The sequence below is a fragment of the Taurulus bubalis genome (assembly GCF_910589615.1).
Source record: "Taurulus bubalis genome assembly, chromosome: 4".
In the NCBI taxonomy this organism is placed as follows: domain Eukaryota; kingdom Metazoa; phylum Chordata; class Actinopteri; order Perciformes; family Cottidae; genus Taurulus; species Taurulus bubalis.
This window is the reverse complement of record NC_136592.1, coordinates 5,396,026-5,420,281: the sequence shown is the minus strand read 5'-3', so window position 1 is coordinate 5,420,281 and position 24,256 is coordinate 5,396,026. Positions and strand designations below refer to the sequence as shown.

Below are 24,256 nucleotides of genomic sequence, written 5' to 3'. Positions count from 1 at the left end.
GGGCATTTGTCCACTTCCTGTCATCCTTAACAACGTCCCGTCTGCCAAAGCGTTCTTGTCCCACAGCAGACCAGACATGGGCCTCATGCCGAGACAGAACCGGATGATACACCACTGACGGAGGGCAAGAAGGGTGGTGTGTGTGTGTGTCAGTGTGTGTGTTGGGAGGAAGGGGCAGTTGTGTCACTCCAAAAAGGGTCATAAGAATTACAGGGGAAATAAATCAACCAGTCACCATGCTAAAAATGGTTCAAGTGAGCTGCGTGAGTCGAGTCGCCGCCGTTTGTTTTCATCACAGTCCCAGATTCTTCGGGCGTCATTTCACAGAATCAAAAACCTTTGCTGCCGATACTTTATTATTTTTTCCCTCCTTTGTTTGGTACTACATTCCCCTTAAGAGTTCCACAGAGGCGGCGAGGTTAACACGCCTCCGCTAATACTTCGGTATGTTGGGGGTGGTTGTGGTCCTGTTTGGGGTGGGGGGTAGTTAGGGTCGGGTGGTTTCGGGGAGATGGAAGGAGTGTTGCTCGGGTTGGCAGTCCCTCTCCCAGGATGCTCTAGTCCAGCGGTTCCTGTTTTATCCTGATGGGCGTGTTGAGGGAGAGACTCCGCCGGTCCTCGCGACACAACACGTACTCGCTGAACTGGGAAGAGTCCACACCGCCTCCGCAAGACGCCGACACGCTGAAGCCTTTCTGGAAAAGACGCTCCAGGACCTGAGCACAGACAGGGACAGAAAAAACATTAATGACAAGAACCGCCATGAGCTGAAGGTAAGTGAGCAGTATTACTGATAGAGATAGGGGTTTCATACTCTTTAGAAGAAAAGAAAAGTTACGTATTTGTTCACTTTCCTGCTGAGAGTTAGACGAGAAGATTGATGCCACTTACGTGTCTGTTGCTAAACGTGAAGCTAAAGCCAGCGGCCGGCTAATGTAGCTTTGCACAGGAAAACAGCTACCGGAGCTAATCCCCATTAAATAATGGCTATTAAATGGTTTGTCTGTCTTACGCTTTTAGTTTTTGTACAAATGAAACAATCAAGACACAATGTGCTAAATAGTGACCTGTAGGTGGAACTTGCTAGCATCAGAGCTAAGCTAGCTGTTTCCTGGTCTAAGTTAGCCATATTTAATGTCTCTACATTTTCCGTTGCAAACTAAAAACACATCTTTTTCGACTACACCTTGAATAGGAAGGTTGCGCCGCAGTAGCACTTAGATGGTACTTACTGATCGCACTTTGTAGTTTAACTTTATTGAAATTGTATTTTCTTGATTCTTGTTGTTCTGAGTTTGTACCCGTGGTGGAATTGCACTCATTGTAAGTCGCTTTGGATAAAAGTGTCAGCTAAATGAAATGTAATATAATGTAATGTAATGTACAGACACGAGAGTGGTATCAATCTTTCCATCAAACTCTCTGCAAGACAATTGAAGGAGTCTTTTACCCAAAAGGTCTCAACTTCCTATTGAAATTAAAGTACTTTTCGTGTGTGATAAATAGCTTACTTTTACACTTGGAATGTGTTTTCAAACAAAGATAATGATGACTTATAGGAAAGTATATGAAGTGATATCTTTACAGGTTTCTGGTGCAATACATTGCAATGCATTCTCATCCGCAGCAAATGTAAGTAAGTATCGGATAGGTACCACTTTGTGATAACCCCCCATCCTCACATCAACCTCGGCTCTTCATCAGTCACAACATACACCGTGTCATTAAAGCCCCCCAATCACCCGTCAGTGATGGGATAAAACCAGAGGGCTCTTCTACATCAACACCACCTCTGCAATATTCATGCCGCCTGCGCTGGATGGGCTACTGAACCGAGGGCCATGAGCTCAAAGGGACGAGAAGAGAGCAGGAGTGTGTTAAGGCGGCTCGGCGCAGTGATTACCGGAGCTCCTCATTTGAGTAATGAGGCCGGGGTGAGAGGAGAAGCGAGGTCCGTGAGCGAAAGGAGAAAGAGCGACGTGCGGGGAATGAGGATGGGAGCTGAGGACAGGGATGCACGTCAGCCTCCCAGTCCAGAACGCAGACACGCTCAGACGCAAACATGTGAACTCCAAGATCCCCTTTTCTTCTCTCCTCTTCTGCTGTAATCCTTGTGGGATGTTTTTTTTTTTCGGAGGGGTATATCTAAATCCCAGTGCGAGGAGTTCTGTGTGTTTACTTATTCCCCCATCCTTTTTAATGGAGTGTGCAGCGCATGGAAATGAAAGGTCTCGCCGAGGGCTATCCCCTCCTGCCAGATACAGAGCGAGAGAAGTTCACACAAAATAGATCAGTTTCTTCAGATGCCCACACAGAGACGCGTTCACTCGTGGCGCAGAATGACCTCTCTAATTACAGAACCGAGGGCCCCGTCGGAGGGGAGAAATTGGGGCATTTAGGCCTCCGGGGTTGAAGGGCTGCAGCCTCTGACTGGGGATTAGAGCGGATCACTCACATGCACAAACACACAGACGCAGACGATGTGTGAGCTGGAACGCAAACTTACAAATGCTAATTATATATAACGCAACACACACACACACACACACACACTTGTTGAGCAGACCCCACTTCCTCGTTAAACTGAAACGAGTGGCCGACATGCTGCTTGTAAGCAGAAATGACTACTTGGAGAAGTTGCCCTCCTCTTCCCTTCCCTCCCTCCTGTTTTCGTCTTCCGGCCACAAGACGGAGACGACAAACTCCGCTATTTGGGAGACAGAAGGGGCGGCAGACAGCTGATGGTGAGGACGGCTAATTAAGAGACCTGCCCAAGCATCAAACACTCCCAAACCCATGACAGACGACGGAGGAGCCTAACGATTATGGAAATGATATTACATAGCCGTCTTTGATCGTTGCATCACATTGCATTCCCCCCCACCATCATCTCTTAACGCGTGTGGGACCGTCATGTTCGGCGATGGATTTGGTCACAGAGGAGCATGGCCCGATCAATAAAGATAGTCTGAAAACACTTTTATCATTAACGCATGGCAACACAAAAGACTTAAGGATATTATTACAGATCGTCGTAACTGATTCAAGGATACTGTAATGACTATAAGAAGCCATGAAAGAAGGGACAAAAATAAAATAATGAAATCTTCACATTTAGTTTGACAGTGAATGAGTGCCACGGGGGGATAAACAATACACTGAATAATTACGATGTATCCAAGCAAAAAAAAAGGTTTCAATGTCCACGGGACAATGTCCTGAAATCCATCCCAGCTGACAACAGAGAGTAAAGCACCCTCTTAAAAAAAGAAGCGACACCATGTCCTGGTGGCTCCGTTCAGCAGCACAACACACTCGGGGCCGCATGTTCAACTCCTGCAGATTCTCTCCGCTCACTTTCCCGCCTCACTCGAGCGTGGAAAAACTTTCATTCTGAGCGTTGGTGATTTTTTTTCTTCTTCTGTGAAATGGAAATTATTCCTCCCCTTCCCAGAGTTGCGGAGTTGCTGCGTCAATATCTCACTGTTCTCAAAACGGGGCGACGGGAATTACGGCTGGGTTACGAGAAAAACTTTGCCAAAGTTTGCGAGTTCTCCCCAGAACTCGAGCGCTTCTTCTTGCCCCAATAGAAGCGTCTCTCTTCTCCCCCAGTGACCCTCGTACCTTTGAAGCACAATCATTCTCAGTGTTGTGGGGTCGACTCGGCATTCCATCACACGCCGATCCCGCTGAGCTGCCACTCAATCTGGGGTCGCAAATGGGGGGGTGAGGGTGATGCAGGGGGGTTTGCGTCAGCATCCTCTAACCTCCCGACAGAACCGCGTATCTCCAAACGCAGCCCAAGATGGCGGGGCAGGAATCAAAGGGGGATGAGTCTCGGGGCTGGAAACCGGAGCGCCATGTAATATTGATGGCCACCGGAGCGCAGGCACTCGACTCGCAACGCCTCTCTCCGGAGGCGCTCGCTCAGGGTTGATTGACGCGTTTGACACTCGCACATACACTTGAGATGGGCGCTGCACTCACAGGAGGAGAGAGGGGGGTCGCTTTTGTTTAACTATGCACGGCCTTTAATGTGTGACAAGGAGCCGCTAACCGCAGTCTCTGCATCGCATCCTCCGCTTATCGCGAGCATCTGGCGTAAAGCAGCCGAGAAGCTCCAACTCCTCCTAATTCTCCGAGCCATCTGCCAGCTTTTTTGGAGGAATTACAACAAGCAACAACAACAACAAAAAACACTCTTGACAGCGTAATGTTTTCCGATTGCGTTCGCGGCACATTTATCAAGCGGGTGTGTTTGTGGAGCCGACGAGACCGAGCTCACCGAGTCTTTGAGTATCCGGACATGTGTTTAGGGTCAGGAAGGTCCAGCTGGAGACGAAGGTGAACACACCTGACCAGGTGAGGAAGGAGGTTCTCACACCATCGGTAACCTTTTCTTAGTCCTCTGAGGTCTGAGGTTTCTGGCTTTGTGGTGAGAAACGTACGGATACCCGCTGTGGGAACAATGCTTACATTGTTTAAAGGCATTTGAAGGACAGTCAACATGAAGCAAAAATACATATTTTTAGTTGCCTACTTTGGGAGATATCTGCTGTAGAGATGGCTGCCTTCTCTCCCATATAAAGGGAATATACAACACCAATTTTGTCAAACTTGAACACATTTTAGCTAAATCATGACCTGGTTACTGAAGATAATCCACAGACCTCGTTGTGAGCAGCTTCATGTCGGAGCTATTTTATTTCTATTGAACTACACCCACCAACCGTATCCTCAAATTATCATAATAACAATCCAATAATGTCACATTAAATCTATAAATAAGTAATTATGAGTACTCAAAGTGGTTTGTTGAAAATACATTTCTGTGGCGTCCCGCTCTTTTATTTGTTTTATTTTGGTATCCTAACCTTTGTCACATGCATTTCCTGCCCTGCTGTCACCTTCCTGCCTTGTGTTATTGTGTGTTTAATGTGTGTAATCTCTGTTGTCTTCGCTTTACCTTTCCTTTGTGCATTTAGATGCTGCCTTTGTGGTTTTAGATACCTCGGCCAGTTTCTGTACTGGGAAAGAGAACCGACATGAACCCAACATGTTCTCATTCCCAGGGCATCAAAACGCCGTCGTACACTTTGTCTGATACCGACTGTATTCAGACCAAGGAAAACACAAATGATGGGTAGAGGGAGAGGAGAAGAATGGGTCAAACAAATACAGGACTGTGTTCATGTGCCTGAAACTAATAAAGTGGTTTTGTTGCCTCAACCAAACCACGTAGTTGTGCTTAAAAATGAAACAGTGGTATTTTTGCCTCAACCAAAGAAAGGGGGTGTGTTGTCTATTATAGAGATGTTTCTTAAACTGAACTAGGTGGTTTTGTTGCCTCAACCTAACTAAGTGGTTTTGTTGCCTCCACCTGTTGTTACTTAAACATAGTGGTACAATTGCTACTTGTACTTAAAGTATCTGAATACCTCTTCCACCACTGATGCATATATTGTATTGACATAACTATAAATGTAAAACATCTTTCCTCCTGGTGTCTCCAGTTGATCTCCTTTCCACAACCTAACCAAGATCCAACAGTAAAAGAAAAATGTGCTGAACATTATTTTTTTGCCGCTGGTCGCCCGGTCTTCAACCTCCCCGCCCTGCAGGTCAATGGGGCCTAAACACAGAGAAAGCCCCCGGTGTCCGGGTCTCGCTCTGCTTTGGGAGCACAGCTGAGGCGTCTGTGTGGCCTCGCCTGCTCTGACGCTCTCTCCTTCCGCCCAGCGCAGGATTGATGGAGTGACAGAGTGACATGGAAGAGAGTGTTGCGAGACGTTGCGTTCGCCGCCTGGGCAGCAAGGCGGGGCGGGAGGGGCTCCTCTGCAGCCGCTCCACTGTCACATTGATGAAGGACGGATTGGCTCCGCTCTGATCTGAGTGCTTCATCACGGTGATGTATTGAGCAAGCAGGGGACCCGGCTCCAGCTCTGGGACAGCGTGTGTGTGTGTGTGTGTGTGTGTGTGTGTGTGTGTGTGTGTGTGTGTGTGTGTGTGTGTGTGTGTGTGTGTACACCTCTGTGGCTCTGTGGCAAAATGTTTTCCCTCCCTTAAGTGCCTTTCGCTGCTCTCCGTTATTCTCCCCGCTGGATCTACATCACACGCAGGTGGTTCGCATTAATTCCCTAAATTCCAGTCGTGACTCACTCGCCGCGGTGGAGTCGTTTCTCCTTTGAATACGCCGGATGAAGGACCGAAGAAGGCGGCTGAATTTACAGCGGATGTCGTAATACCCTAAAAACAGTTATTGGTATTGTTATATTTCTCACCGTAAATAGAAGATGACATAATAATGCATCAGCCTAAGGAGTCCTTGAATATCACTGAGTAATTGAATGAGATATTTCACTCCGAAGTATAACCGCGTTTACGGGCCTTAGGGGTGTTTAAGTGGATAAAAAAAGAGAATAATAAACCGGGTGGCTGTGCTCGGCGTACAGTAAAGCATAGAGAGACGTCATGTCGTCTCATTGGGACCAAGGCGTCACGAGGTCTCGCGGTTCTCCAGCGCCGGGCCGCAGCAGTACCTTTACTTCCAGGAAACCATTCCAGCTTCAAGTGATTTCTCTCTGGAAACGGAAAGCAGAGCACATTTAAAACTTGTCTCTTAATTCTCCGCCCCAGACAGATCTTAATCCCCCCTCTACAGGGTGTGGTCGGGGTCCAGGGCTGAAATCGGATCAGAGGCCTCATTGTCTGGCGGGTGAGACGAGGATCACTTTCCTAACCTCCCCGTGCCTTCACGCGACAATAAGGGAGGACAGAGTGAGAAACCTGTTTAGAAGCATCTCCCCTTACAACAAAATAAAATAAAAAACACCTCCATCTGCTCCATCGACTCAATGAGCCGAGCCCCTCCACTCTGCTGGCATATGTGTGTGTGTTTTTTTTTTTTTACAGAAATTTACAGTAAATAAATCTGTAAAATCTTCTCATCCAGCAACCTGAAACATCTCTGCTGGCTCTGACGTGTGAATGTTTGGTACAGTAGTATCTGTGTGAGACTTAAAGGAGCCGGCAAGAGATAAAAAATCCCCCCAAAACACCTCAACTGAGTGAGACCATCCAGAGGGGAAACCTTGGAGATCCGGCTGCTCTCTCTCCGATAGCGGTTTGTCTGAAAAGAGTCTTTTCGGCTTCAGAGGCCCGATATGAGAAAAAAAAAACGAAACAACGAAGCAGTAAAAAATAAAAAAGCTCCTTTCAGACCACGTTAGTGAGCCGCGCTCACGCCCCGTAACCAGTCTCACTGGTAAACAGAGTGGGAAAATGTTGTGTTAGTTGATGCGGCCAATTAATTATATTGCAAGTCATTTAAAAATCTATAAAAGAAGTATAAACCGGTTTAGGCTGTTTGAGAAATTGTAAGTATGGTATTAAAAAATGCAATACGTGTGTTTCAATCGCCTGGAGCGGTGTTATATTGGAGTCTTTTTTTAAATAAAAAAAAAGAAATAGGAGCTGTGTCTTAAAAAGGAGTAAAGCGTAAATTATGCATATTATCCCCCCCACCCACACACACACCCACACACACACACACACACTTTTCCATTCCTCTTCTTCATTTTTTTTCCCCTGCAGGAAAAGCATGGCCGCGGTCCGCGCGTGCTTCGTCCCGCCCTGGCTTCTCCTCCTCAGGAGGGAGGTGTAGGTGTCGGAGCGCTGGCCTGCCTGGGAGACGCTCCTCTGGGTGCTGGAGGGATGTTGTGGAGGAGGTGGGTGGGGGGCCTCGTCTTATGTGTCGGCCCGTTCGTTCCTGTCCGCGGGCCCTGCAGTGCGTTATGCCGAGCCCCGTGGTGGGAGGCTGCTATGCCCCCTCGCTCTCAGACCTTCTCCGGGTAACGCAACTGCAAAAACTAGTTTTTCTGAAGTTGCTTTTGAACGTCTCGCCGCCTTACTGGTCGACCCAAAGGGATGTAAGTCGGACTACCTGCTAGAGAATAACATACAGCCGGCCTGCAGTACAGCAGTGAGCGGTCACACTGCGCTACTGCTAACGGCGAGCTCAGATCAGCAGCCACTCGGGGGAGAGAGTGAAACACGCCCACCACCGTTACCAATGGAAACCTCTCGACCGACTGCAGCTCCGTCAGAGAGGCTATCATCTCGGTTAAGGGACAACGAGCTATTATCTCCACTGTGGCAAAACGCAGCGCTAAGGGCCACAAATCACGGCAACTGCCTCAGAGCGAGGTTTCCAGATGGAATTTTGGGTCATAAGCAATGAATAAAAAAAAACACCTGAAAATACAAATGTGTGCTACGCTAGGGCAGCTAAAGCTCAGCGGAGCCGTTCAGTCGCCGTCAAAGTGTCTGGTCGTATAGTCCCACCGGCAAGCCAACGAAACCCATTGATGGATGAAATAAAGGCGCCATAAAACGTCCACGAAGCCAAAGCAAACTGAAAAACTGAACTACGGCGTCGAGACCAAACGTACACATGGGTTTCATCACAAGATCACGGGCACTGTGCATCTGAGAGGAATTCACGTGCTAATTGCAGGTTCAAAATTATTGTTTAATTTTGTCGACATTTGTGGTAAAAGGGTTTTTATCGAGGGATATTTAGTTTTCTCTTTGTATCACTCCATAAATCAGAAAATACTGTCAATGGACATTCAAAAGTATTTTTTTGGCCATGTTTTTAGAACAAAATCCCCAGTTGATTACTTACATTGAGACAATTGCGTATTGTATAAGTAAGTATAAGTTAAGTTTTATGAAATGTTATGTTTAAAAACAGATACAAATAGACAAAGTAGACATCTAAATGTGTATTTTGGATGTTTTCTTTCCACTAGTTAGAAAAAAGACAAGTGATGGAGGCAAAATAGCCCAAAATCTCAAAATGTACCACTGCTGTTTCTCGCCTTAACATATTAATTTTCATTTTTTAAAGTGATATTACTGTAGGAGCCATTAATTATGTCTGTGTATTTCATCTTGGAAGTGTGTATTCTATTATGATAGTTTAAATATGGGGCTGGGGCGGGAACTTCTGACTAGACGGAGATCAGTCACTACAATTACTATTCACAATTTTAATCCCTACATAAGGAACACCATAAACATGTGCTTGCATGCTCAACAGGACATCACAATAAAGCCGGGCTGCTTCAATCCCTATTGTGAACTCTATTATTGTTGACTAGATGTAGTCGTGGTGTTGTGCACACGTTGGGGAGGAAGCGTAAAGCGGTACGTTACCTGGACAGAGTTGAGCCTGCAGTAGCCGTTGAGTGGGAAGCGGATGACGTGCGTCGGGTCCTGGTTCCAGCCGGCGTTGACCGAGTTGCACATGACGTCTCCTGTCTCCGGGAAGATCTCCTCGATGAGGACCTTCTCGCCGCTCAGGGCGATCCTCTCGCCCAGGTCGGGCGTGACCCGGACCACCAGGCAGTCGCAGGGCTGCCCCATCCGCCGCAGCTCGCGATCCTGCTTCCAGCGCTCCAGCTCCTTGATCATGGGCATCAGCTGGTAGTAGCGCGCCTCCTCGTACAGCAGGTGGAAGTCCTGTACAGGCAGGTGAGTGCATGAGTCTGGGTCCCTGTGGCTGAGTGTGTGTGACTAACGGTGCAGTTCATCACCAAGGTCGCCGGGACAAAGCTCTACACATATTATATACAGTATTATGCAACACAGATGACAGTGGCAGGGAGATCCACGGGGCATCCCAATGGCGTCCCCACAGCAACTAATGACAAAGTGTCCTTGAGCAAGACTCTTTCTGCTCTTTGACCCTTCTACAGTAGGCCTGCATGGAGGAATAGATGCACAGAAATGTCCAACAATATCTAGTTCTCTGAAGGAGACATGTATGTGTGTGAGTGTGTGAGCCAGTGTCCTTTGTCCTCACTGACTGTTACAAGGAGCCATTACTAAGGAGGCGCCATGTTGCTGACCCATGAACCGGTTCAACGGATCCTCAAACGATGGTTTGCATTATTTCTCACAAAATGTTATTCCAAATGTTCAGCAACACGTGTTATTTTCTGCTCGTTACAGCATACAGCCTTGTCATAATACACTTCTGTCTTTCCAGGAAACAACTTTGTTGGGAACAGGCAACAAAAGTTACTGTGCAGTTACTTTGTTAGGTTTAGGAAACAAAAACGTCTTGGTCGGTTGAGGGAAATTGTCATTTTCTCATAGACTTCTATACAATCAGACTTATTTTTTTGCAAGAGTCGCCCCCTGATGGCCATTAGAAAGATTACGTTTACTTTTCAGACCCGGAGGTCAGCGGCCTTCTGTTTTACACACATCCCGCCTGACCTCCTCCTGGTGATTGTCGCTCTTTATACTTCCTTGTTCTCATCAATGTGGAATAAATACAAATTGATTTAGTGTAATATACTCATTACGCTGCATTACTTATCGCAGGTCGAGCAGGCGAATGATGAATGAGAGCAGCCTGCATGGTAAGTTGATCTGATCAGACAAATTGGCAACAACATCAATGTGAAACTACGACTTCTGCTCTCGCGAAGTCGTCTCGCTTGCCAGACATTTTGAAATCGGAGCGGCGTTCGGGAGCGTCTCGCTTCTGGAAAGGAGAACAATAAACCAAGATCGGGAGAGAGAGATGGCTTCCCGACCAGCAGGACAACACTCTCAATAAACAAAGCACAGCCATGCTGCAGCTCTCCTCCACAGTAGCTCTTGGCACAGCCGCGCTAGCCTTTAGCATGTTTCAGCGAGCCGACTCCAGAAAGGCCGTCGGTGGGGCTCCAGTGAAGTGGGATGGTGCATTCCTGTGTGCAGACAGTCTGCAGCAGATTGCCTGCCTCTGCCTCCTGGGCAAGGCTCGCCGGGGGCCATTCGCCCCGGCGCTCTCGCCTCTAATTTCCCACAAGACCAGATGGCGCTATCATTCGCCGCCGTCATAAAAAAAAGAGAAAGAAAAGCGCAGCGAGGCGGAGGTTTTTTTTTCCCGCTATTGGAGGCAGACGGGGAGGTGAGGAAGATGATATGTGCAAGTGAACACGAGGACAATCACCAAGACCAAGGAGCATGTTAATGTGTTCCTCACATGGAGGGAGTTTTATGTTAATGAGGCTGGCGGCCTCGGTGTTAAGCTCCTATTAGAACAAGATTTAATTAGGCCGCACGTAAACGCTGCAAATATCTCTGCTAAACAATTAGCAATGAATAAATCTGTGTTCTGATTAGTGTTCCACGGTGACAAAGAAAGACAGCTTTATTCACTCCCCGTGTATGAACTTTTATTCCAACATGAGGTGCGCTCCCGGCTGAGCCACCGACAGGCGGGGACGCAGGTCGCAAAGCCTGAACGCCCTTGAGAAAGTGGCGCTGTGTGTTTTGCACTGCGGAAACGACACATGTTTTGTATGGTCTGCGTCGTTGCTAGCTGTGGGTGTTGAGCCCTGATCTACAAAAAAAGAGCAGAAAAACATTTTCTCTCCCCCTCCCCTTTCCCCTTTCCCACCACTGCTGGGTGCAAAAACGGAGCGTGGCAGCAAACAGCATATTCATTAACCCCGCTGCTTCTGTCAGACCCTTGAACATTCCTCCCACGCCGGTTTCATCCCATCATCTAAACTGCACCTTCATCTGACGCGCCCATGCACATGCACCTCCGTCTGGACGAGCGTTGACGCAACACATCTTCAGCTGCCGGTCTAATATTTAAGATTTCAGAACGCGGAAGAAGAGAGGGATCTTTTTTCTCCCCCCCCCCCTTCCCCTTCCCCTTCTTTTTCTCTCCCTTTCTCCCCCGTCCTTTCTCCTCTCCCGGCCCTCTTGCTGCAGCTGACAAAACTCATACTGAGACGCTCCCCCCTCCGGGGCTTCTCTCTGTATCAAAGAGTGGCTCCTCATCCTTCACAGGTCTGGAGCCGCGGATGGATATGTTTTTAACAGGGGTCTGTCTGCGAGGCACTTTTAGTCATCCCGAGCGGGCGCAGAGAACAACAGCGCGACCCTAAGCGCCGAGGTGAGGATGAGAGGGAGGCTCCCCGTACACACGGCTGTACACGCTGCCAGCTCTGCGTGGCGATTCATCCCTCCGATCCCCGTGTCCAGACAGCCCGTTTGAGCTTCAAAATAATGATCCGACCTGATCGCCCGCCGGCAAGGCAACGTCTCGGGGAAGGACAGAGGGAGGGAGAGAGAGAAAGGGCGAAGGAGACGAAGAGGAAGATGGAGAAAAGGACGAAAACTGTCACTATGAGGGAGTCGGAGGACTGAAGGACTGAAGCCCACACAAAGTAGAGGTTGTTTATTAAACCAACGAGAAAAATCCATCCAATTTCTATCTAACGCGCCCACAAAACAAATGAAAGCGCCGGCTCTTTCCTATTATTCTCCCGCATTAAACACCTAAAGAAACAGAGCATTATTGATACGAAGCGCAGCACAAAGGGCCCTCGTAAAAAAAACGACTCTTAACGGTTCACAACCTTGCCCTCGACGTGACTGAGCATTGCTTACACTCTTGTGATTAATTGCGGTTTGAATAACGAGACGAGGGGCGGATGTTAATGGAGAATATTTTTGCTCCACTGATGTGGGCTGGAAACATTTCTTTCCCCTATTCTGCTCAGACTTTCACATTGATTTAGCAAAACACACAGCGCCGCGGCTGCCAGCAGCAGAACAGACCCGGCCCTGGGGCGACGGCAAGCCTGATTGTGTTCAGATAAGGACATGCTCAATTCCGCCTCGCATTATTTGCATTTTTTATTTTTTTTTTGCTTTCTCCCCCACGCCCTTCTTCTTCTTCTTCCTCACAAATTAAAAAGGTATGCAGATCAACAAGGGCTTATGCGAAAGGGGATCATAATGAGTTGGAACAATGAAGTCCAATGCGTTCTGTTCGGAGCTTGATTGGACTGTCAAGACTTCACGGGAATGGGAGGGGGGCTGCGGGGAGAGCAGGAATAAGAAGAGGAAAAACTAATCGGCACTGAGTCAGGCCATCTATTTGGTGAAAAATACGCAAGGACACGCAAGTTGAGGTGGAGTAGAAGTGAGGAGGAGAATGCGCCTCAACGCTATCACCGCTTTAAAAACCTTGAACAGGAAGCCGCTGTAGGCAGAAGACACAACAATTCTGACAAAGCCACATTACGCTTGTCATTTGATACTCGTGGGGTGAGACTTAACTCGCGAGTAACGCTGTCAGTTTGGTTTAAAGCTGCACTAATCAATATTTTCGTATCAACAATGGATTAACTGGCTGTAACGGGAAAGAGGCCCACGGGGGGGAACGTCAGAGGACGATCACTTCGCATCTTTCAGCTCATTGTTTGGTTTTTCTTTTACAGCCCGAGACTTTCCTTGCATCAACCTCCTTTTCAGCAGCAGAAAGCGTCTGTTTTCAGTTCAGAAGATAAGGAGCGTTTCTCATAAAGTGGTGGAGACCCAACTGGAGCTAAAAGGGAAGCTAACTTCAAATCAAAGCTAATGTTCGCTCCATGTCTGGTAAACGAGCCACACGTTCTCTAATTCAACAGCTGCTAGTGTTACAAATATTACTTTCCGGCAGCTCGTATAAAAAATACAAAAACATGCATATTTGTCACCAATTACCTAAAAGATGTTTTATGGTTTGGGACTATTTAGCTCGATAGCGTCCTGCGAGGAGCTGCTAGCAGGTACAGCGTGTTTTAGGTGAGCAAATGTTACATTACGATACTTCCAGGTTTGTCACGCGACGCCATTGGCCCCGAAAGACTTTCCCCCATCGACTTACATTGGGAAAGACGCAAGACGAACACTTGAAGAGCACTTACATGTTTTTAATGCAGCCAAACCAAAGTAGTTTTGCCTTCATGTGACCGAGGCCGGACGGCGGCTCTAAAGGAACCGCTAGTGCGCTTGCTCTAAATCGCCTCATTAATACGGGAGATCGACGGAAGATTTGGGTAATTTGGAAGCCAAACTTGCTTTGCCTTCTCCCAAACAGTTTCCAATGATGGCAGTTCATTCTAGAGCGCATACCAGGCCTGACAGAATTTGATTTGTTGCCATGTGCTTCGGCTCATTTAACGCTGCGCGATAACAGACATGATGTACTGTTTCAGTGGACTTCAGACGCTTAAACAGTTGCACGGTTCCAACACAGGCCAAAGCCATGGCCCACGAAGATGTGGACATGGACGCAGAGAATATTCATCTGTATCAAACTACAACCAGCAGCTCTGTCACCGTCAGCGAGACTTTCTCTCTGAGTGGCTATTTCACCTGCGCTCACCTCTGTGGAAACCACTCTGAGTGCAGAACAACAGCTCAGGGCTTTGGCACACACACATCCCATCACCGGGCCATGCTACGGTTAGCCAGCTAGCATTCTACCTCTCTGCTCCATATTTCTCTTTTCCCGAAAAGAAAAAAAGTTTCCTAATTATTGCTTATGCTCAAACGCAAGGTAATTAGTGTGTTGAACGGGGGGGGAAGTGCGTCTGGTATCAGGTCTATTGTGGAAACATGCAACCCCCCCCGAGGAGGGCTGTAAACATTGATATTACACACAAACATAATCACACTTTAAGTGTATTATCTTGACAAGAAATCTATGAATGTGGAACGGCTGACGGTGCAGACCAAGCACACGGGATGCCGTGCGTACCTTGAAGTCGTCTGGAAGCAGCAGTTTGCTGGTCCTCAGGAAGCTGAGGATGTAGCGGAATATCTCTCCGTCCCGATCTATGAAGTAGTGCTGCTTCAAGCTGTCCAACACGATGGGCTCGGTGCCGTTGAACAGACGACTGATTCTGGAAATTGAAACACGCACACACACACAGACAGAAGGGGAAAAAACTGAGTGAGCCAGCTTCCTTCAAATGCATGAAACAATTACCCTCCATTTATTTTTCAATTTTATTAGCACTAAGCTTGAAATGCATTAGCATCCCAGGTTGAAACAAGGGGCTTAAGGCACCGTTTCCTCCATTCCAGACTTGTTTGAAGTGTCCCTTTCCGCGGAGAGATTACAACAACACACACGCTCGCTGCTTGTACTTACAGAAATTAATAGCATGAATGTGGCATTACAGCTCTATTATTCCATCTGTCAGAGAGGGGGGGGGAATCAGAGGTATACAAAAAAAATGAAATTGCCGGTCCACATGTTTCTGTGAGGAGGACGTCTGTAAAGAAGATATTTCCCTCTATACTTTGTCGTGAATGTGAGAGGAGTTGTGACAGCTGGAGTTTCCATCCATCACATGCTCTGTATGATTGAACGAAGCATCCATCATAATCTCCTCACGATCCATTATTCTGAACCCGGATAGATACTTCGTGAAACTGGGCCTCCTTTTAAAACCCTGGAACCAATTTTGGCTCTAGACTTTTTTTTCTTTTTCTCTTTTGAGTCGTCGTAGAAACCCCCAAATGAATTCCAATACTTGTATTATGGGGCCTTAACAACAGCCCACATACGAATAAGACACAGTTTTGGAAAGAGTAGGACCTAAAGAATCGGAATCTGCAACAAACATCATAACAGAACACAGCATTTGGGTGTTCAAAGGAGTTTCAGTCAAAAAACTGTGTCGTTCGGTTCAAAAAATGAGTTTGCATAAATACAAAGGTTGCGGTATTGTAGCAATTTAAATGAAGTTAAACAACGATGTGGTTCCGGAGATAATATGTTGTTGTTTTTTGTCTGATAATAGGCGCAGGGGGATTTTCGCACCCTGTTTTTAAAGAGTTTAAGAACGTGCATTTGAAACACGTGGACAACACGTTGGATTTCCTGTTGGTTCTCCTGTCATAGATCCGCATTTTTAAGACTAAAAAATAGAATAAAAGCTGAAATGATGTAAAATAATATCACCTGAAATATCCCCTAATCTTTTCCTATTACAGCAATGAATAATTTCCAAATAATCAAGCAGTGTGTTTGCGTTTACGCTTTGAACAACATTGTCACAGACACTTGTTGCTGTGTCAGCGCCCCACATGTGACCTGTAGCCCCTCCCACTCGGAGGCCGGTATTAAAGGCTTGGTTGAAGTCTGCTTCGGGGGCCTCATCAAGGCAAAGAGTGGGAACTGCTGTTATCTTTAAACTTTCATCGTGCCTGGAGATACCCTTGGACAGGTATTCATTTCCCCTTCGCCTTGGTGTGCTTTTCCTGCCTCTCTCTCTCTCTCTCTCTCTCTCTCTCTGCTGGTCTAATAATCTCTATCTATTTCTTCATTTGCATTATGCTAAACACCCCCGATCATTAAAATCTTCTTTTTTTTCTTCTTTCAGCATCTCTAGATGCTGTTTGTACAAGTGCTCGACAATGTTTGCGGAAAGCTCAAATCTTTGCATTTGCAAAGCGCGACAATTAAGCTTTAAATTGTTGGGTGTCGTCCTGAAACCGAACCGGAGTCTCCCTCTGCAGAGGAACCCGGAAGGCCTTCGCCGGTGTGTGGATGAGTCGCATCGCGTTGATCATCGTCTCGAAGCGACGAGCTCCGGGTTCTGGGTTCGAAACGTCAAAAGTTGTACGCCGAATGAAAAATTGGAAGCAGAAAAACAAATAACGTAGTCAAAAGCCAGCTCCCAGTGAGCACCGATGGGCCCAGTGCCCGGGCACTGGACCCAGTTGCCCGGGCACTGGGCCCAGTTGCCCGGGCACTGGGCGTAGTCGACCCCTGTACAGGACAGTGGGAAGGCGAGCCGCAGCGGGGATGTCAATGAGCAAACATCAGGGCTGCTCTGTTCACCGAATTTACAATGACAGGCTTTTCTCCTTCGTCGAGACAACGCGCACGCTCGTGTTTTAACGGTCGTGTCGGGTGACACACACACACACACACACACACACACACACCGGACGCGCTGAAGCCGCCGCGTCTCTTCCTCTTTGACTTGTGTGAAGAAGCAGAGCAAAGATGGTTCTCTTCCTCCCTCACGCCATCCTTTTTCTCCCTTTCTTTCCCTCCTTCCGTCTCCATCCCTCTCCCTTACTCGCTTTTCTCTCTGGAAATCGATGCAAAATGCTTTATAAAAAACCAATACTCATCTCCCTGTTTGGCCCGCGGTGTTCCTTTCTCATATGGTCTTGCAATTCTTCCAGCTAGAATTTCACCATACCCCTCCAGGCTAACTCTGTTTTTCATCTCCACTTTTTTAAAAAGCAATTAAAATGCTGCCTGTTTTTCTTTTTCTTTCCCTCTCTTCCACTCCCCCTCTCTCTCTCTCTCTCTCTCTCTCTCTCTCTCTCTCTCTCTCTCTCTCTCTCTCTCTCTCTCTCTCTCTCTCTCTGTTGGTCTCCTCAGGGGGGGGGGAAAGGGGAAGGAAAAGGAGGCAGAGGAACGAACAGAATACGAGAGCGGAGAGAGATGGAGAGAGTGGGAGAGGAAAAGAAGACGAAGAAAAAAAAAGGACCGAACTCCATAGAAATTCATAGTGAAGTGGGAGAGTCGGGGAGAGGGAGGGAGGGTGTGGGAGGTTATCAAGGACAGGAACAGCTCAGATCTCCCACCACAGCGGTGCCAAGTGGGGCCAGGCGGCGAGGCCGGGGTAGCTGGGTAATATCTGGCAGCATCCTCGCCGCAGCGGCTTAGACCGACGGCTCAGAGCTGCCAGAGCCGTGTCTGCAGGTGGGGGGGGGGGGGGGGGGGGCACAGAGCAGGTATCGCTCCGCAAGAACAGGTGCAATCTGGAAACACACTAATGGACGCCTGATGAAGGGGAGGCGCCCGCGGAGTGGCCCAAACCGCCAGGGGCCGGCATCAGAGCCCGATCCTTCAGAAGCTCTGTGGCTCTGGTTGTTATGATTTAAATCAGGTTCCTGTGAAACTCTTAATACCTTTTCCACATTTCTGCCAAACCAAAAGACGCAGAACATAGAATAAACGTCATCTTGGCGGCCGGCTGTCACTGACTCTCATCCTCACCGCAGCTCGGGAAAACATTTCATCTGCTGGTTTGTAGCTTCATAACTTTGACTCTTTCTACGCTGCAGCAACAATTAACTCTCATTATTATTTCATATTCAGTGATTAAAACTAAAAGTCTTATCAAACAGCTCTTCTTTTTCTTTTTTTTTTACTTCAGATCACGACGTGTTAGTGCCATGTAGTCTCTTTAAAAAGAAAAGAGAAAAAAACACTCGAGGCCTCACAATGAAATGGAATAAAAAGGAAAAAGGAAATATAGCAAGTGCCAACTGTGAATTACCAGACATTGTTTGCCGTGTTAATTTATGGGGATTTCAGCGACACCCCTTAAAGAGCGCGGATCTGTCCTCAAAGAGAAAGAGAGAAGAAGAAAAAAATAGAAAAATGTCCAGAAGTCCTTTTTCTAAATAGTTTCCTCGTCTCTGGAACATTCCCCCTTAATTTCCTCGGCGTCTGCTCAAGTGAGCGCCGCCCGTCCTCTCTGAGCTCCACAGAGCGGGCATCAATGTTTCATGACCCCGCGTCCCTTAATACGGCCCGCACAGAGGAAGATGAATCGCCACACATTACTTACTAGACTAACTTTCTCTTGGCACGCTGCATTATTCAGAGGCCAATCTATTAAAAGTGATCATCAACTCTCAACTCTTGAACCCCGGCTCTGCCGGCCGCCACGTTTCTTATGCGTGTGTGTGTGTGTGTGTGTGTGTGTTTTTTGTTTTTGCTTGAGCGGGACGTGGCCCGAAACGTGGCGTTTTTTTTTATTTTATCTCTACGCCGGTGTAATTGTTTTTGCTTTCTGCTGTCAGCCATTATCCTAATACAAAAAGCCCCCCCACCCTCCCTTTCACTGGCTCCAGTGGAAAGTGGAGCCCCGGGGCCAACTGTACACTGAGGAGGCTGGGAGAGAGAGAGAGGGAGAGAGAGAGAGGGAGAGAGAGAGAGAGAGAGCGCACTGTGAGTGTATGCATGGCATGTGTGTGTGTGTGTGTGTGTGTGTGTGTGTGTGTGTGTGTGTGTGTGTGTGTGTGTGTGTGTGTGTGATCCAGAGTGAGAAAGACACAGAAGGAGGGAGAGGGAGCAAAGGAGCATGTGTGAAAGAGAGAGAGAGAGAGAGAGAGAGAGAGAGAGAGAGGGAGAGAGAGAGAGAGAGAGAGAGAGGGAGAGAGAGAGAGAGAGAGAGAGAGAGAGAGAGACCAACCAACACTCACACTGGTTTCCGGTCTTTTCTCTCACAGTAAATCTCTGACATGACTCTCTGCTCCATTTGCCCTTATGAATAACTTATTTGTAACGTGCACCTGAACATGAAAGAGAAATAGATAGAGGAAAGTAAAAAATAACAATGCACAATGTACAAATTTGAAGTGCGCTCTCGACGCGCTTTAAAGCACGGGTACGCGATTTTGGGGCCCGCCTGGCAGTGAGCGGGTCAGGGAGCGGCCCTCTCATCCAAATGACATCACTCATGTTGTTTTACGGTAGTTTGACTGTTTGCTGTTTTGTGCGTCCGCAAAGACCCGCCCTGCTCTGCCTCTGATTGGCTCACACTCGCTGCCTTCTTTGCAAGTTTATTGCTAATGAACCAAATTATTGTGCAGGTGTTGGTGGAGTTCATAATTTCAACTCGGATTACTTGCACAGTGATGTCAAATATTAGTACAATGTCCTGATTATGAAAAATGATTTTTTTATACATATTTTGCTATGCACAGTGCCCTATATAGATGGACTAGAATTAAATATTGATGCAGTGTCATGATTAAACTTGATGTTAATGGCACTCTGGTTATGGAGACGATGTAAAAAAAGAAAAGGGAAAAAAAGACACTTTGTATCAAAAAGGCTGAAAAAAGCAAATGAGTTCACAGTTTCTGCTCCGACAGCTTGAGGAGCGTTTAGATCCGACTGACACCAACACGTCGGGTTAAAATAGACCTCCGTGTCTCCGCCGCTCATTTAACCCCGACGCTGCGGCGGAAACTGAGCCTTTGTAACGCAAACAATCAGAAGGCCCTCGCTCCGGGATGAGCTTCATGCTGCGCGTTACGAGTCGGGAATAAAACAGAGACTTTGCTGTCAGCGGCCTCTGTGACGATCAAGACTCTGCATCACCAGGGGGATTGTGGGGGATTGTTTCCTGTGTTTACCTTGGCCCACGTGGGACTCCGTTAGCTGACGCGGGACCGACGGCTGCGCAACGTATACGGCGAACGACGACAGCGGAGGGTAAAAAAAAGTGGAGAAAACACGAGGAGAGAAACAGAGGTATCGGCTACTTGTTTGGAGCTAAAAGCGTGAACCAAGTGGGAGGGTGGATTACCAACCGCTCTTACACAATCTGAATCATCATGACTAAGTCCTACAATGGCATCAAACGAATATAATACCATTTTAAAAAGCCCAGTTTGCTGTACGAGAGAGAGAGAGCACACATGTACTCAGCTTTCTGATGTCTCAAAGTGACTGATGGAAGCACTGTTCTGGGTTGTACAATGATGAGTATGTTGTCTCAGGAGAGAGGGATGAAGCGCATACCTGCATGAGAATACGTGTCTCCTGAGGATAAGCCCCTGTGTTTGAGCACTAATGATGACTGTAAAGAACATCTGGTGGCGGTAACTTCTAAAACAGTCAAGGAATAGAAATCAACACGTCACACGACAACGAGCTGGATTTTAAATCAGATTTGTCTTTCCTTTTCTTAACAGACAACAACAACAACAACAACAACAACAACAACAACAGTGCTGTGAGAGGGAAAGTAGTGCGCACAGAAATTTTTTAATTCACAGAAATCTGAATGTAAACGTGTTAAAGCGTCTGCACTTGACAGCTTGGCAGCAGCGGGATTTCCACAATACAACTGCTGTGTGGAAGTAGATTAAGATAATAAATACCCCCCCAAAAAAATACAAAATAAAAGCTTTTGTTGGTTTTCACGACTGAAAGCAACAAAAGCATCAAAAAGCAAAGAGAGTTTAAAAGATAAAGACAGTGTCGCCCACGTGGGTTGAAAAGATATCAAACCAGTACAGAAGTTGACAGTTGTCTAAAGCAGTCACACAATCTGTTAACAACACAAACCCTTCATCAGGACTAACTAACACACTACATATCAATACCACTGAGTCACCGACTACGATGAGAAATAAAGCTGTTCAAAAGAGACATAATGAAATCTACTTTTTTCTTCATTTTCTTTTTTTCATGATGAAGACTTTTTTTTTTACAACAAGATGCAAATCCACTCCGATAAAACAACCCACACGATCTAGATCAACCACACAAAAACACACAACAACTCCAGCAGCATCATCGCCAGAAGGGAGCGAGTCCTTACCTGGAGTCCGGGTACTTGGTGAGGGTCGCCAGGCTGCTGGTGTACATGTGGCCCCCGACGTCGATGTGCACCGGGGCGTTGGACTTGGTGAGCTGAGCCGGCAGTGGGATCCCCTGGGAGGCCAGCGGAGAGACCGGGGACCGGGTCAGCGACAGCCGTGACATGCTTCTTCCCTCCTGAAAGCAAGTGTAGAGAAAAGCCATGGGAGACGTGGAGAGGCGTGAGGGAGGGCAGCGCGCGTAGGGAGGAGGAAGAGGAGGAAGAGGAGGAGGAGGAGAGGACCGAGCCGGACCGGCACGCAGCGGCGGCGGCAGCGCGGTGGTCCTTACACCGGGGGAACTAGATGGGATCCTCTCGCAGCGGCATCAGATCACTTCCACGTCTGTCTGCTCGCATATTTAAGCCGGGAAATTATTGCCACCGCTCTAATGAAGTATGTTTGCATCTTTTTCATGCGGCACCGGAGGCGAGGATGGGAGGATGCTTATTAGAGAACCGGGGGAGGGAGCGAGCGAGAGAGAGAGATGGACAGATAGAGAGGGGGAGAGGGAGTGAGTGAGAGAGAGAAGGAGGGAGGAATGCTAGGTGTCAGCCTCCAGGGGAATAAAACAAACTGCTGCTGCAATATTCTAATTAAAGGTCGCCTTATGTGTTAGACGTGATGCGCCCAGACGCAGCGAGCACCAATCTGAGAGCTCTGAAAACACGGGGAGGCGGGTGAGAGGGGGGCGGTTTCTCCACGCTCACACACACACACACACACACACACACACACACACACACACACACACACACACACACACACACACACACACACACACACACACACACACACACACACACACACACACATTCAGAACTACAGATTAAGGTGATGGCTTGTCGTGTATAACGACAGACAGTGATAACTTGTGATCGGAAGCGTCACCCTGCTGCGTCCACATTAAGTGGAGAGCCGGGTCCACGTGGATGGCGCTGAGCTCTGAGATCCGATACTTTCGTTTTAGCTGATCTCAGAGCAGGTGCACCACCTGACTCCACGTTGTAAGGTCTGCTATGAAGTCACAGAGGAAACCACACATCACTCTGTGTTCACGCTGCGGGCTAAAGGTCACACAGTCCGTCATTCCCCGGATGTTCCCCTCCGGGCTTTTTGGCTGAGACGTCCTGATACTCGGAGCACGATGTGGGTTCGAAGCCCACTGAGATCAGGTCGTTTCGCCCCCACACATAAAGCAACCCGCAGGAGTTGTGTGTGTCTGCCTGCTGGACTGAGGGCCACTGAGGCCCCTCGTGGGCACAAAATGGGACCGGAGCGTTTTTCTTCCTCCTCTCTTTTTCTCAGGGTGCAGCGGGATTACAGCAGGATCCTGTTCCTTTAATGCGATTACAGGAGGACGGGGTTACGTTTCACTATCCCAGGAAAAGGAAAGGAGAAAGAAAACTAAAGTTGGAAAAGACGGAAGAAGTTTGGGTACCAGGCTGTCCTACTACCTCTCTCTCTCTCTCTCTCTCTCTCTCTCTCTCTCTCTCTCCATCAATCGATCAATTAACCAATGAGATGACGATGTAGGCGACGGAACGTGGAACAAACGGAAAGAAATAGACCCATACATAAATAAATAAAGCTCATCGGTCTCCCAAAAATAATCACAAGTTCAATCATTTCATCCTGCCTCTCTTAACCACCCCCCAAAACACACACTCACACACACACACACACACACACACACACACACACACACACACACACACACACACACACACACATATGATACATTCCTCCACAAAAAGAAAGAAACCCCTAAAGAAAGGGATCATCTTCCTCCAGACACTCCAGCCGTCGTCGCCACTTCCACACCCCGTGCATGAACAATATTAATCCCGTATATACATGTTGTAATATCCACGGGACGGACACGTTGGAGTCAAAGCACAATCCGAGACAACATAAGCATTATTCCACGCTCAACATGGCGTCCACCCCCTGCTGTACATGTACAGCATATCACCCCGACACGTGTAATCCGTCACCCATTGATACAAACACAAATAAATAAAACCCCACTCGTGTCAAAGAGTCCAGTCTGGGAGAAGGAGAAGGAGTCCACGCGGCTCTTTAGCGCCAGCTCGACTCTCTCTCCTCCTCCCCAGCTGCACTGTGCAATGCATGATCATAATAATAATAATAATAATAATAATAATCATAATAATGCATTGGATTCTGTAATCGTTGAGAAATGTCCCCCTACCGTTTCAAACATCGCAGTGAGTCCGGAGGAGACCCGGGCCGGTGGGATCAGCGCAGCAACGAGACGCTTTACGAGATCTGTCTCCAGAAAAACGCGCCCGAGTCCCGCTGCCTCTCAGCAACTACACCGACCTATAGATACTGGCCGCGCGGGGAGAGTCTTCGCTGGGTATCAACACACACACACACACACACACACACACACACACACACACACACACACGCACGCGCGCACACACAACTGCCCTTTAAGAAGACACGACGGCCTGCGGTCGGGACGGACTGGCTCGCAGAGAGAGTCTGTGGCTTTAAAAGGAAAAAAGGGGAAGCAGGAGAAGGGACCGTGTCGCTGCTCTGTCCGTCCTCTTTCTGTAGCTACGCGCGCAGTGAAGCGTCCTTACCTTGTACATGGATGAGACGGCTCCTTCCTCCTCGCTGCTCTTATTTGGATACGCGCGAGACAGGAGAGAGAGAGAGGGGGAGGAAAGAAGAAAAAAAGAAAAGAAGAAGATGTGCGCTCTTGTTTGGAATCCTGCTTCGTATTTCGGCTTCTTGTCTTTTCTTCTTCTTCTTCTTCTTCTTCTTCTTCTTCTTCTTCTTCTTCTTCTTCTTCTTCTTTTTGCCTAAACGAAACTGCCCCTGTGGTTTGTTATGAGAAGAAGAAAAGCCAATAATCCGTCTCTAAATAAGAGAGAAAGATCCTGCTCCGGGCTGCCCGAGCGCCTCTGGGCCATGGGATTAGGCTACAATTAGCTCAACTCCTCTTTCTCTCTCTCTCTCTCTC

The 24,256-nt window shown here is 47.7% G+C and overlaps 1 protein-coding gene across 3 annotated transcripts; it reads right to left on the bottom strand.

The window, feature by feature from the left end:
• Nucleotides 1-557: 557 nt before the first annotated feature.
• Nucleotides 558-24,002, bottom strand: kctd15b (potassium channel tetramerization domain containing 15b; the record flags this gene model as incomplete). Of its 3 annotated transcripts, none has more annotated exons than XM_079217432.1 (5): nt 558-716; nt 9,220-9,525; nt 14,606-14,750; nt 21,222-21,397; nt 23,874-24,002. In XM_079217432.1, the coding sequence occupies 5 exons, from the start codon at nt 23,880-23,882 to the stop codon at nt 558-560; spliced, it is 795 nt and encodes a 264-aa protein (XP_079073558.1). The 3 variants fall into 3 exon arrangements, with proteins under 3 accessions (XP_079073558.1, XP_079073559.1, XP_079073557.1); XM_079217433.1 differs by lacking the exon at nt 23,874-24,002 and adding an exon at nt 23,474-23,485; XM_079217431.1 differs by lacking the exon at nt 23,874-24,002 and having other exon boundaries at nt 21,222-21,424.
• Between the last annotated feature and the right edge of the window lie 254 nt (nt 24,003-24,256).